At 35.7% G+C, this 15,211-nt stretch overlaps 2 protein-coding genes across 2 annotated transcripts in view; one reads left to right on the plus strand and one right to left on the minus strand.

Annotated features, from left to right (window-relative positions):
• Nucleotides 1–1,419: 1,419 nt before the first annotated feature.
• Nucleotides 1,420–3,749, plus strand: LOC110377568 (KIF-binding protein). Its single transcript, XM_021336487.3, has one exon. The coding sequence runs from the start codon at nucleotides 1,535–1,537 to the stop codon at nucleotides 3,194–3,196; it is 1,662 nt and encodes a 553-aa protein (XP_021192162.1). The 5' UTR covers nucleotides 1,420–1,534; the 3' UTR covers nucleotides 3,197–3,749.
• A 483-nt stretch (nucleotides 3,750–4,232) lies between these two features.
• The window catches only part of LOC110377588 (solute carrier family 35 member C2), a 39,792-nt gene continuing 28,813 nt past the window's right edge, over nucleotides 4,233–15,211 (minus strand). The window contains exons 4-6 of the mRNA XM_021336514.3: nucleotides 10,817–10,983; nucleotides 10,106–10,427; nucleotides 4,233–8,687 (exon numbers count right to left, since the gene is read on the minus strand). Of these exons, the coding sequence (XP_021192189.3) occupies nucleotides 8,605–8,687; nucleotides 10,106–10,427; nucleotides 10,817–10,983 (572 nt within the window). The 3' untranslated portion in view covers nucleotides 4,233–8,604. The remainder of the gene's footprint in view (nucleotides 8,688–10,105; nucleotides 10,428–10,816; nucleotides 10,984–15,211) is intronic.

The following is a 15,211-nucleotide window of genomic DNA, read 5'->3' on the forward strand; positions in this document are numbered from 1 at the left end:
TAAGCATTTACGCGTACAGTGGGTTGGAACGTTTCTACATAACTAATGTTTAATAAAACATGTGTAATCAATGTATGTAATACATTATGCATATGGTAGACGTTTTTCTCAATTGTTTTAATGAATTTTGAAATTACATATCTTTATTAATTGTAATAGTACCTACTAGATTTTTTCCACTCATTTATGGCTCTTTAAGATATTTGAAGATTTGGAATGGGTAACTAGAATCAACCTTATTTATAATTTTTGATATTCATAAGTGCTTGTAAAGGCCTAATTGAAATAAATGATTTGACTTTGAATAATTACTACTTAATACTAATGGTAGTTTATGGTTCTCAGAGGAGAGCAATGCTCCACAGTCAAGTAGCTAGACTCTAGTTAGTTATTTTACTTAGAATTTACTAGTCACTTGTATCTGTACGTAGAAACATGAATAAACGATTATCAAATACTAAGCTCGTATTATTCCACTCCTTTTGTGAGCCATGAAGTGATTCAACTTACTCCTCCGATAAAATTAAAACAACCTGGAGAATAATAAATAACTAGCTGTTCCTGGTATCTGCAGTAGCGTTTGGAGATTGGAATACTTCTTCTTCTTTCGTGCCGATGACATGTCTTATAGTGAGACTACACTATGTCAGCCCAATATGCCGCCACAGCGAGAGCACGGCCGGATGCGCTCATGAGGTCCTGCCAAGAGCAAGTTTCAGGGCACTGGACATGCGGAGAGGTGGGAAATGGTCTGCATAGCAGCCCCGCACTCGCACCCAAGGTCCGCCCCGCCCGTGTTGACCGATTGAGAATTCAGAGAATTGGAATACATAAGTAAGTTATGCTGTACATGGTGAGCAGTTGTAGGTATTTTGGTACTAGCCGGTTTCACTTGCGTCCAGTGGCAACTACCTACTACCTGATGAACCTTGTTATGCCCATAGCCTGTCTCGATAAATGGGTTATTTCACACTGAGAAATTTTCTTATTGGGTCAGTAGGTCCTGAGATTAGCGCGTTCAAGCTAACAAACAAACTCTTCACCTTTATAACATTAGTGTAGTTAAGTATACATGCTTAGTTCAACTAAGAAGTTATACTTAACTAAAAAATCTCTCGTGAGGGCAGTATTAAGCAACTAACTTAGTTGCTCACGAGAGATTTTAAGAACATTTTTTCTAGAAATCTAAATTAAATTTCCCGGGTCTCGGCTCGAACGGCTAGGCTAGGTGCCATCTGGCACTGTTTTTGGGAACTTTTTTCATTTTCAAAAAGAAAACCTCTATTGATAGGGTTTTCAGTTTCAACAGGTATTTTTATACCTACTTACAAAAAAATATATCATTAGTCAATATTAAACTCTTTGGTCAAAATAATATCCATACTGGCTGAAAAAGTTGGCGTTTGTTCGCTAAAATTCTGCAACAAAACAGAATGCAATCAAATCTGACAGTGCCAAGAATCCATGCAAAAATTTTACTCGTTCGATGTCATTTCGTATAAATGAAAAATTATAAGTGTTATAATAAAACAAGATGGAAACATTAAATCGGATCACGACCACATTCGAAAGCGTAAGATCCAGCATAAAGAGTAAAAACTCTTCAGAGCGCCTGCAAAACTTAAAGAAGGATATACAGACCCTATCCAATGAGTTGGTAGTCTTAGGTAAGGAGAATCACGATCAGTATATAAGGTCCCTAGCGATGGAGGGCTACCTGGCTCTCCTCTCCGCCAAAACGATGCCCTTATCCCTTATCGAGAAGAGGAACATGCTGCAAGTGTCATTTGACAAATTGAAGGAGTTTGCACTGAGGGACGAGTGTCTCTTTATCTTGTTAAGAATACAGAATCTCCTATGTTACTACCTCATCCAACTCGATCAGATATCTGTAGCCCGCGAAATTCTGGAAAGTATGGAGGATCTATATGATCAGATCAGCAAGTCTCAGCCCGATAAGTTCCTTGATGCAGAAGACTTGTTCACAGCAGAGCCGGTGAACAATATCAAACGTGTTAATCCAGAAAAAATTGACAAAGTCATTACGAACAATGTGCAAATGCAGGCATTCTTATACAATAAAATGAATCTACCTCACAAATACACTTTGTATAACCACACGGCGCTTCGAAGGCAACTAGAAATGAAGGAAGGCACACCGCAAGACTGGGCTCTGAGGACGGCGCGACTGGGCAACTATTTCACATATCTGAACCAAATCGGTAATGCTCGCCATCACCTGTGCGCTGCCTACCACGTGTTGAGGACCTGCCACGACAATTGCAAGCTCATGCCTGAAGAATTCGTGTTGCAGAAGGCTGATTTTGAAATTCATTTCCTGGAGTTGAGCCATCACTGGGTCAAATACGGTTTGACGCTCTTTAAAATGTCGAAGAAAAAAATTTTGAATAAATATTTTACGCAACCATCGACGGGAGCAGACCTATGGAAGACTGTGGACTTGCTCGAAGATAGGCTGGAGAGCACGGAGAAAGTAGAAGAGGAAAATATGAAAGATATGGGTGCAGAAAAGTCCGGAAAGGGAGATTGCACTCCAGAGAAGCTGTTCACCTTTCCGTCTCTGGATTTAAAAGAGATGGAGAGCAAGGTACCTTTAGATAGCGTTTGCAGTGTTGAGGAAGCACGGAAGCTCTTCGCATTCACATATAAATGGCTAATGCGCGCGAAGCACTACTACGACTTCGAGCATCATTCAGCCCAGTACATATCCTGCTCTTTGCAGCTGGCAGAGCTATACGAGCACTTGGCCTTCTTCGAGCGAAATATTGATAACCAGTACAGTATCCAGAAGAGACGAGCCAACGTTCTGGAGACGCTCAACTCTTTACTGAAGACGTGTGACAACGTGATGTCTGTGCAAATCGACGTGATCAGGGAGCTGTCGCAGGTTCAGCTGGAGTTGATGGCGCTCAACTTGCAGAAGCTGTGGCGCGAGGAGTCGCATACCAATATCTTTAATATGGACACGGATGCAGACTCGATAATCAATTCTCTGGACTCCGAATCCAATAAGACCTTGACGGAGAAAACTCTGAACACGTCCAGCAAGAATATGTTTTTGAGGAAAATGGAAGCAGCTACTTCGATCAACGGCAAGTTGTTCCGACTGAGTGGACAGCTGGTGGCTAGAACACCTTCCCAGCTCAGCTTCAGTACAGGAATCCTCAAGAACTAAGTTGAAAAGATCCTTCCATCAATCCCGTATAAATGCTACTGCAAATATTTGTCACGAGAAGTGTTTATATGGTGGTGTAATTTCGACCTTTACAAAATAACTTTTTTCAAATTATTTCTATCGTCGGATAATAAAATGCAATTGTTTTGTACGTGGTTGGTTTTATCCCACTGATTTGAGGTCTGTGTCTGACATGTGTTCGATTCCTTTTGGGCAGAAAATTCAGGGCAGCTTTGATATTGTAATCAAACTTCACCCTAAATTATTTCCACTACTGAAGAGACGGCCATTATCGCTGTGCTTTTGCGATCAAGAATTTGCGTCACATGTGATGATCAATAACTATACACGAGAGACATAAAGTAGTAAGAAGAAAGGGGAGATTAGATTAGAAGCGATTGGACATTTGTGATCGAAAAAAAAGGGAAAAAATAACTGACCAAAAAATACGGTTGCGTAAATGGTGCCAACTGCGTGCAAATGATTCGAGTCCAAATTAACAGTCACTTAAATATGTATTATTTATAATAAATAAAATATCTTCCATCAATGATTTTTTTGTTCTACTGTCTCATTATTCTCCCAAACTCGATGCTAAAATTTTGCCTTACGGCTTATATTATTACTCAAACTTGGTCATAATAATACAATCTAAACTAATCTGATGCTAATCTACAAATCATTTGGCTCTGATCTACTCACTACCCGGCCACCGCGGCCAATCAAAATGTGTGCTGTCTGGGGCTTGATTCTGCTAAGTTAATGAATCAAAGAAAAGGATAAAAATATTTAAGAGAAAAATAAAATAAAACGCTATTGAGTCGTGATTCAATTTCAGTTGGATATCAATCGCATGTGGCTTTACTAAAATTAACAGAATCAAGCCTCATGGTACCAAAAATTTTAGACATAGGTACCTACTCAGTTTGTCGTTGCTCGTTGGTAGAAGGTTGCTTATAAAAACAAATTGAGATTTTTTTCTTCTTTATAAGTTAAAGGTGTAATAGGTGATCCAAGGAAAAAATAAAACAGTGAAAGTACTTAAATAATATATTTCTTACACAATAGATAGTATGACAAAAACAAACGACAGACGTAAACAGGCACAATAGGTACGTGTACCTACATAACAAAGTTATTCGGTGCAAACCACTATTTAATCAAATTATTTAGTAGTTCGAGCCTGCGATGAGCCGATACAAGAAAACGTAGTTATACAAGCGCCACATTTATAACACTACTTAAAACTCGTATAAAGTATAAAATGCGATGAGTAACATGTATAATATATACTATACAAAATACTTTGCAGTATAAAATCATGGTTTAGTGATTATGCTAATTGATTGGTTCATATTCTTTTATGTGGCGATTGATAACTACGCTCGTTAATAAAAAGACTATATTTTCACATTAAAAAGCTGTTTTTATGACCGCCAAAACGTTAGAGGCACATTGAGATCTGTGACAAACGTCTTAGTATTACATAGTGAAAGTGAAGTCTGCTATCTTAGTGAAAATGTTAACAAACACACATAATCAAGCAGTTTAGGTGTAATTGCGCAACCAACACACAGGATAATAATTATTATAAGAAAATCGTTGCCATCTAGCGACATTTATCCTAAAACTAGTGTGCAGTCACGGCGGATTTATAAATTATATCTAACGTTTCAGCAGTTATCTTAATAACGATTGCAATAAATTATTTTTAAGTAGTAATTCTCACAAACGCCAACACAATTCATGTTTTTCATAATTTAAAATAATATACATGTTTTAGATGGAAAACGATAGACATATTGATGAAAATTTGAGAATTGATGCCTTACTAATGAACTGTGTTGACAGTAGCAATACATACAAAACATTTCATTACTAAATGCTGAAACAGATAATAAAGACCTACCTATGATTTTACGTATAAAATGGTCAAACAAATAATGTACTCCATTTATTAATTTCAAGAGTAGAAAGTCAACAACATGATACGTATACACGTATTAATGAATTTTCAGAGAATTCGAATGCTAGCGTATTTTTCGAGATTTTTTCAAAATCCTGATCAAAATAGTTCATACATAATGACATAGTAATATATTATGCACAACAAACATAGGTTTCATATTTTAAATACATTAGACAGAGTCATGCTTTCAAAATTGTAGGATAGGTAAATGCACTCTATGCAATAATCGTTGGTTTATACCACTATTTATGTAAAATGTACATTATCGTCAAAATATTACGATATTTTGCATAGAAACAAAAACTTGGAACTTGCTTATTTTCAAATAAAACGTCACGTAACTTGCGGTTTTTTCTTATTTTCAGAATATTTTCAATTAGTTTCAGAATATTATATTAAATCGAAAGGCACCTGAGAATCTCTTGTTTTTGTTTATCAGTTATAAAAATAATTGTGTTTCATTTGCTTGTTTTTATTTTAAATGCCGGACTGTTAATTGCATAAAGGTACATTTCGAATTCTTGCTGCCGACTGCAACTACTGATCGCACATACCGCCATCGGCAAGTAGGCACGGCGGCAACACGAAACCGTAAGAATAGTTAGTATCCATATTTTGCTGATTCTAGGGTAGAAAAAAAAGAAAAAAATGCTGATGATGCAGATATGTTCTGTTAATGATTCTGGACCATCAGTTATTTTTTGCACTGCTTAAAATTCATTCCAGTATAAATTGGAGAAAATAATTTTAAACGCATGAAAAGTCTCGGCAAGTAAAGTTGATATAACGAACAACATTATTTATCTTTATCCTTGAATTGTCGACTAATAGTAATAGCAGTTAGGAATGTTAATAAGGGAATATTAGGCCATATTTTAAAAATTGAGTAGTCACAGAAAACTATACAAAAAAACTATTTTTATAGACAGGTTATAACAAATATCAAGAAATCGTCTGACTAGCCTTTACCCAACTTTGTTGGGGTCGGCTTCCAGTATAACTGGATGCAGCTGAGTACCAGTGTTTTACAAGGAGCGACTGCCTATCTGCCCTCCTCAACCCAGTTACGCGAGCAACCCGTTTCTCCTAGGTAAGACTGGCTTCTGACTACCCGTAACGACTGCCTAAGATGTTCAAATGACAGCCGAACAAATACGCGGACAGGATAGATGAACAAATATTGATAAAAAGCCTTAAATAAGATATTTATCGATAGAAATGTTTCAAAACATTTTTAGGAATAAAGACATAATTCACACATAGTTAGGATTACAATTAACATTTAAAGCAATATTTTTAAGTTACACATATTATAAAACACCAAATAATTTCGAAAATACATTGGAATGTAAGTTACAATCACATACAAGTAAGTATATAGGATTACTCAATTTATTTACAAAAGGTCACTAAAATTTATATTATATCTTGTAAAATGTTAACTGATCAGAACAATACATGTCAGAAGGAGTGAAAAACTGAAAACAGTTCGAGAGAGAGATATCTTTATAACTTTTCATAGTACGTTTTGAATGCTAGTTGCCGACCGCACATACCACGACTGCATGAAAACAATTGATATCTGAGAGCGACTGCCCTCGCTGCTGCCGCTTCGATCCAAAACTGTTTCAAGTAAATACATACAAACCAGTAGTGCAGCTGCGGCCGATTGACAGTTGGCATTCAAAACCTACCTTTACGTTGTTACACAGTAGTAGTTTTTTCTTCTGTTTCAATTTGTATAGTACATTACAAACTACGTCAGTTTTGAAGCTGTTATTCTAACCAAGTCAAATTTTAGTACATATAGGCATTTATTTTTAGATTGTAAGTGAATACATACTATCGAAAATGAAAGCAAGCAGTATTCTTTGCAATAGTTACACAAATTGATTTTGTGATGCACGTTTTTAAGTAGATTAGGAAAGTATAAAATTAGAACCACAATTTCTAATATCTAATAACTTTTGTTTTATGTAAAATAATTACAATTACAAATTAACGTTTTCGCTCGCCACACTATGGCAAAACAAAAAAAAACTCAACAATAAAAATAATATGATACATTTTTAAAACTTATAATAGTGTTGCCTTATTCAGTATAAAAATATCGATATATTAAAAATACAATTTTCCATAAAACGTACGGAGTTCCGATTGTTTGCTTTGGTAAAATGTTTGGTTGGCGATCAGGAATCAGTATCGTAGCACTATGTCTAATCTATACTGAATACTCGATATAATTTGACTATGTTGCAGTCACTTCCCTAATAAAAAAGTGATTCTATATTAGCATGGCAGTGCTATTTTGTGCATTTAATAATTTCGAATGCGTCGAAGCCCAGTTTTTACCCAAAGTTTTACGTGTCTACCTATACCTAGCACTGAATCTATAAAAAAATCTCGATATATTTTTCCTTTGATTGATTTATCTGGTTGAATAGAACTTAATGAAATTAACCTTCTAGCCTGTCTTAATATCATTTTAATTATTCTTTATCATTAATCTCACTTTAGTATCATTATAACTATTAATTGTCTGATAATGTCGTCTGCTCGCTACACTATACGGTTCAATACGAAAAGTGTCATTGATTAAAGAAGTGTATTTTTTACGAATTAAATAAAATAAATAAATTAATAATGTCGGGACACCTTTTCACACATGGTCGGTTAGCCCCATGGTACGTTATTAATTAACTTGTGTTATGGGTGCTAACACAACTGACAAACTACATATAGCTACATGAATGAGTTTTTTCAAAAATTATCTTGTGAATTTCAAGCTTTTAAACAAATACTCATTATTTTAACTCTACCAATAGTGGTGTACATGCTAATCAAAAATGTAACAAGGGCTATATGTACACTTAACAATGCTAGCTGGGTGTTGTTTAGGCGAAAACAGACAATTTTTATTATATTTTATATTTTTTTCATTAAAAAGAGTTTTCTACAACTTCTAGTTATCTAGATTACTGTGACTACCTTATCATAGACAAAAATACTGTGCGTTCAATTAGTCTTCTTAAAAAGTAGGTCGGTTATCATTACTTCTTGTTCGTTTTTTCTTTTGTAATGTTCAACGGTTAACAACAAAGTTTTTGATGATTTTTAATTATTTTCATCACTGTTCATTAGGTACATACTTAATGTATATTTTCATTACGTTATAAGGACATTCTAAGTTCCATTTTCAAAAATTCTTACAAAAAACCTCAAACATTTTTTTTTTATTATGGTCTGACCGTTTTTTTGGTGCAGTTGACAGTCCTGCAATTGACAGCTGTCAACAGCACAAAAGATGGGGTACCTCATATTTACGACTACAGTTCTCACAATATGACAGGCACTTGTTGACACACACATTCACACACGTAATTCTAATTGTTTTAGCCTCAAATACATTGGTTTTCATCACAAAAGTCTATAAAGAGCTTCAATACATACGGTCGTGGTTTTTTTTCTTCGCGGTCCGTTCATTTCGACTCGCCCAGCGCGACCTCTTAGGATTTGCGGGAACTACAAACCAATAAAACATTTTTTAAGAATAATTTTGAGTGACTACAATAGAACCTTTTTGGAAATTTTTAATTGTATTTAGAAATAAGTTAATGCGATAGGTACTTCAAAAAGTTATATTTTATCGAGTTTCTGTGTTTTTCTATATTTATGTGTGTGAAAGCGGGTTGTTTTATTATTTATTTAGGCATAGTTAAAATGTGGTTTTTACATACTCTTCTTGTTAAAATTCGTTGAAGTTTTAATTTAAAGCTGTTTTCGCCTCAAACAAAATGTCTTGCTATTGAAACACAGTGTGTATCCAACCGTACAGTGTATGAACTTTTGACTTTTTAAAAACTACAATCTCGACTAAAATCAATTCCTTATTACAAATGTTAGGTGTACCGGTTTCTAAAAGGCTTGCTATCAGTCTATATTTTACTATGTGCTTGCTTTTCCTAGTCCGCAAAAATTCTATTTAATTTTACAAAGAGGATTAAACTGGTTAAGTACACCAGTATTCTAACTAATGTCAACAGCTATGAATATTTTTAAATTGACTGATCCTAAAGTCTAGAAAATTGTGTATTTTATATAAAGATTCGTGCTACAGTTGGTACAAATAGTTTGATTTGACAATTCCGCTACAATAAGAAGGTATTGTTTCTCTTTACTCAATTATCTCTATGACTAACTGAAGCTCTATGGTTAAGTGAAAGTACACGTATTACCGTTTCAAACGATTCAATAATGTGTTACCGGATTATTTTGGTAAACGTTTACCAAAAGTAAAGTCTGTTAATCACTTTTCTTGAATGTTTAGCATATTTTATATGTAAAAATTTTAATGATTTGATTATATAAGTGAGAGTGAGTATTTTGATCGCATGTTATAATGAATTCGGCATTTGTTCAATTGTTTCATTCTTGAATAAACTCTTATGTAAGCCGTGAGAGTTCGAGTATCTCCATCCAATATTACACGAAGATACGAGTAACTGTGTATGATTTCGTACAAAAATATGTCTGGTACTTACTCTGCTATCAACTAGGTACCTACGATAATGGTCATATGCATGTTCAAAAAGCAAACAACGGGATGAAATGTTTCCGATTTTCATAGGATTAATATTTATATATTTTTGCAAAACTATCTTTCTTATGACTGATTGTAAAGATCGGCGCATATCTATTGAAATATACTGTATACAAACTTGTATGTATATATAATATGTACACCAATAAGCGGTAAAATTAGTGCCATTGGTTATATAATAATACAATAAAAGCCAACCCGCTGAAAGCGGTTGTCATTACATCTAATAAATGCGTTAAAAATGCTAATGAAAATCGACCTTAGCGTCCTATGAAAACCGTTCAAATTCCTTCGCCATATAGCCAAACCAATCGGAACTCTGTGCTGGTAGTCTACCTACCGTCTCGTCGTTGCAGCACCTCAAATAGCACCACATTGCTATCAAAATCGCTTTCCTCACTTGCGGGCCACGTTTGTTCTTCTAGCAGCGGCGTGTCGTGTTCGCCTTTCGACTTCGAAGTCCGCCGCACGGTCTCGAAGTCTTTAATGGCGTCGAAGTCTTGGTCGATGGCGTGGACGGTGCCGGCGACGGACTTGATGAAGAGAACCTTGTGGATGATGTGGCCGATGATGCCGAGTAGACAGACGGCGAGGCCTACCACGTTGATCGGCGATAATACGTCGCCGCTTACTTCTACTGCGAGGACTAGGATGCACATTTCCTGAAAAGGTTTTTTTATAAATGAATATTTGAAAAAAAAAGCTATTGCAATGTAACAGTAATTTTCGGGGCTGCCTCTTGTAAAATATATACTTAAAAAGTACATACAAACTTAGAAAAGTTGCATTGGTACTTGCCTGACCTGGAATCAAACCCGCACCCTCAACTTGGGAGGTTGGTTCTTTACCTACTAGGACACCACGACTTCACACATGCTACACTATTCCCGAGTAATATAGGCTATATTTTTCCCCGGTACGGGCAGTAATTCCCCCGGAACCGTGGAAAAACAGCTAGTATTTAATACATAAAAAGTAACTCGAAGGAGGACATGCGAGAAGGGAGTGGATGTGAAACAGAATATCAAGAACAAATTATAAAGATACTCACCTTAAATATACCAGAGATGGATAGTGTGAGACTAGAGGTGTATGTGACTACTAAGAACTCGCTGATCTCCATGGCGAACGCCAACGTGGCCCCGACAGACACCTTCAGTATCGTGGGCAGAAGCTTATCTGCCGTCAGCTTTTGCAGGTGCTCGTAGCAGGCGAACCCTGGAAACAGGCAATAGTATCCTTTTTAAAATTCTTTCTTTTTTATTTGGGGACACCTTTTCTTACACAAACGGTCGGTTATGAATTAACTTGTGTTATAGGTGCTAGGACAATTGATAGCCCCATTAGCTTATGATTATATATTTTAACTAGCTTTCCGCCCGCGGTTTCACTCGCGTCCCGAGATAACTGCTTCCCGTAGCCGGATGGTGACAAAAACTTATATCTTATGTCCTTCTCCTGGCTCTAAACTACCTCCCTGCCAATTTTCAACTAAATCGGTTCAGCCGTTCTGAGTTATAAGTGGAGTAACTAACAAGACTTTCTTTTATATATATAAGAAAATAGATACCCAGATTGGAACCCGGGACCTCAGGTTCGGCAGTACAGCATGGCAAAGCGTTTTGTTAAAAACCCTGTTTTAAATCCTCATTGAATTTATAAATGCAAAAGTGTTTGTTTGCTATAAAATATAAATATATGCTTCCACTGTGTAACGAAATTAAATACATTATTTTGTTGACTGTAACCTGCACAGCCAACCACGGAATTAAATTAACACCTTTTATTAAAGCTTTAATTAAGTCTATCTCCCACAGCATCCAGGCATCCGAACTTCGTTAAGGTAACACGATAACACAGTTTTTAATCTTGCTTTATAAATCCGAGTAACGGTGTCATGAAAGGTTGGAAGTACTTGGAAGCTAGAGCAATCTGCTTAAGGGAAATCTCGACCCCCTTTCTTAGAATGCAATGAGCTGCGATGTCAATAAACAGATTGTAAAAGGAAACGTTGAGGGATTCTATGAACTTGTGCTTTAAGTTTTTCCATAAAACGTATTTACTTTGAAATTGATAGTAAACAGTTGTTTTAATAAAACTGACTTTTATGTTGTCGCTGAACTAAGTCTTAGCTTGTAAATAAAACCATATAAAACTAAGATACAACGTCACATCGCTCAAATATTTGGAAGCTTGCTCGTTTTACGTCGCACGACGTAGCGAGAAGGTGTAAAATTCGCATAGCGCAAGTCTGCGGTGTTATTTCATACTTGTTGAAAATCTTCGTTGTATTTTCAGTATTATCGTCTTTTCAAAGACAGTGCTAAACAATTTGAAACTGTACAAAAAATATATGTTCTGCACGATTGACGGTCGTTGAAGGAATGGTCACCAAATCAAGGAAGGGGAGACTCATGCCGCACGAATTGCAGATTTGTGATCAAGATCAGAATATACTAGTTGCAACGGCATCAAAGTCGATTTCAGCCACGGCGTCTGTTCTCGTATAAGGAGATCAGCCAGCAGCGCAGGACATTTTATGGCGCACGAGGTGGACTTCCCATTTCTTCACTCTCATAGCCCGAAGGTACGGAAATCTGACTCGACTGGAGAGCAATCAGGCGCAGCCCCGACATTTACCAGATCTCCGATGCACGGGTATATCAATCACCAGCTTTAAGACAACGGGATACTTTGTGAAAGTTTCTAAAACTCCCAGAGCTATTTCGGCATAACCTCAGAATCGAACTGGAGACCTCATACACAGCGGTCGTGCTTGAAATCACTACACCAACGAGGCAATCATTTATTGCTGTGCTAGCCTATCGAATTTCCGAAGTCCAATGATGTATGTTCACACGTCATGAGGGAGGACACCCCTCGGCTAACGTTGGGAATATAACCCGTGCTGATAAATCATAAGAACATGACACGCTCGATAGTTGACGAAGGATTTTCATCAATGATAGAACCTAGTCTATGTTAGTCTAAATTCATTGCTTTAACAAAATGCCGTTAAATAAAAATAAATAAATAGCTAATCCAATGATTTTTATTTTCTACGATTCGTGCAGGACTTAGGATTAGATTCGAACTAAAACTTTACAAAAAAATTATTTCGCGAAAAATCTGAAAATCTTTATTATTCTAAACAATTTTATTTTATTTATTAGTAGGTAAAATAAACACTGTTTGGTATAAATTATATTAATTATGGAAATTGGTTTCGTACGCGATATGTGATTCGAGTGACAAGACAGGAGCATTCGAGTGAATAAGTGTATGACGCCACTGTTGGTAGCACGAGTGCCATTCAGTATAACTGTAGGACATATCATATTAATCAATGTAGGAACACCTTCTTCCACACACGGTCGGAAAGCCCCACGGTAAACGATAAGTATAAATAAATTATTATAACAATCATGCTCATCACACAAATGAAGAATCGAACCCGGGCTTCAAAAACAGAAACCAAAGCGGTAAAAAAATAGTTTTGATAACTTTTTTATGAGTACGTGAATGAAAGATAATTTAGACAGCAGTGACACAATGCACAATGAAACAATACCTATTATAATGAAAATTCGGATGCAGATTTGTAATCAATGACTTTTGCCCGACTTCATTCAAATTGAATGAAGACGTCGTCGTAGTGTTTTTACACGCTTTTTATTAGCTTCACCTGTATGTTTGTATGTTTGTAGGTTTGTATGTTTGTTTGTAACCGACTTCTTTGGGCGCGGTTTTGACCCACTTTAAACGGCCAGATTTCGTTCAAACTTTGTAGATTTATTGAGGACCGATGACAATACACTAATTTGATAAAATTATTCCATTTTAACCGACTTCCCAAAAAGGAGGAGGTTACACATACACATCGATTACTCCGAGGTTTATAGACCGATTTACGTGATTCTTTTTTGTTCGACTTGGAATAGCTGCCAGTTGGTCCCATATTCATCAGGTCAGGATCTGATGATGGAAACCCTGAGAAATCGAGGGCAACCTTCAAAACTTGTAGGCATACATAGGGTAAAAACTTGACACTTAGGTGTACGCCTAAAAGCACTATTCAACTGTGAAGATTTGGAGCTGACCTGATGATGGAGACCAGAGAGGGTCGAGGGAACTCGACAACTGAATATGTAAACTACCTCGTGTTTGGGCTTAAATTATTTGTATTGACAAGACCTTTGCAACAGTGAAGGTTTGGAGCTGACCTGATGATGGAGACCAGAGAAAATGGAGGGAACTCGACAACTGAATATGTAAAATACCTCGTTTGGACTTATATTCTTTGTATTGATGAGAACTTCCCACTTGTATGGATAGTGACAACTATTCGTATCACTGAAAAGCTTTAAATAAATAACCTTTTTACAAAAAAATTAAACCGAGTTCCCAAAACACTAAAAAGCAAAAAAAAAACTAATTTTAGGTGCATCGGCCTAGAAGTCGGTGGCAAAATTAACTTAGTAACATCCATTAGACACCGACTTCTAGGCTTTTCAATTTGCAAAATATGATCTTTGTTAATTTATATAATTTTCATCTGTAGTCGATAAGGTAAGAAAATTAATTAAAATTTTCTAGAATTTTTCTCTACAGTCGATAAGGCAGGACTCGATGTTAATTTTTATTTCCAATAATTATCTTTAGCCGTTTTCTCTAATATTGACAAATTTTTGTATACTAAAGAGTATTTTAATTCTACAAAACAAATAATAGTTTGAAAACAAACTAAAAAGTAGAAAATAAATAGTTTAAAAAAAACTAAAAAACACGCTTTTTATAGAAAAACGAGCTAAAAAATAGGAAATAAATTTTAATGAATTTAAATTAAGAAAACAGTGTTAAAAATTTCAATGAATATAAATTAATAATAGTGTGAATACAAAAAAAATATTTAAAAAGCGTGGGGTGCTTTTTAAGATATTATCGAAATGAAAATCACTGTACTCATATCTGTCAATAAAATATTTATAACTATTGACACCATGCACCCCACGCTTTTTTTTAAATATTTTTTTGTATTCACACTATTAATAGGGGTTAAAGTATGAAATTGCCGATTTGTACTGAAAACCTAAATTGTATTTTTTTTTTAATTTTTAACAAACTTATTTAATCAAAATAGTTGCCATTATTATCTATACATTGCGGTCATCTAATAAGAAGGTCATTTATGCCTTTACGATAGAACTCTGAGGATCTAGACTGCACAAACAGTGTGAAAGAATTTTGTTCTGCCTCCTGGGAAGAAACTTCTTGTGACGTAGATAATTGTCCAAATCACAAAAAAAAATGGTCGTCCGTTAGAGCAAGGTCTGGCGAATATGGAGGAAGACGAATAGTTTCCAACTGCAGTTCCTGAAGAGTTAAAACGGTTTATTTTGCTGTATGAGGCCTCGCGTTGTCATGGAGCAATAGCGGTGAAGGTCGA

Source organism: Helicoverpa armigera, chromosome 1 (assembly GCF_030705265.1).
Source record: "Helicoverpa armigera isolate CAAS_96S chromosome 1, ASM3070526v1, whole genome shotgun sequence".
NCBI classification, from domain to species: Eukaryota; Metazoa; Arthropoda; class Insecta; order Lepidoptera; family Noctuidae; genus Helicoverpa; species Helicoverpa armigera.

Excerpts from the sequence above, each read along its gene's own strand:
- LOC110377568 (XM_021336487.3), top strand. The coding sequence starts at position 1,535 with ATGGAAACATTAAATCGGATCACGACCACATTCGAAAGCGTAAGATCC.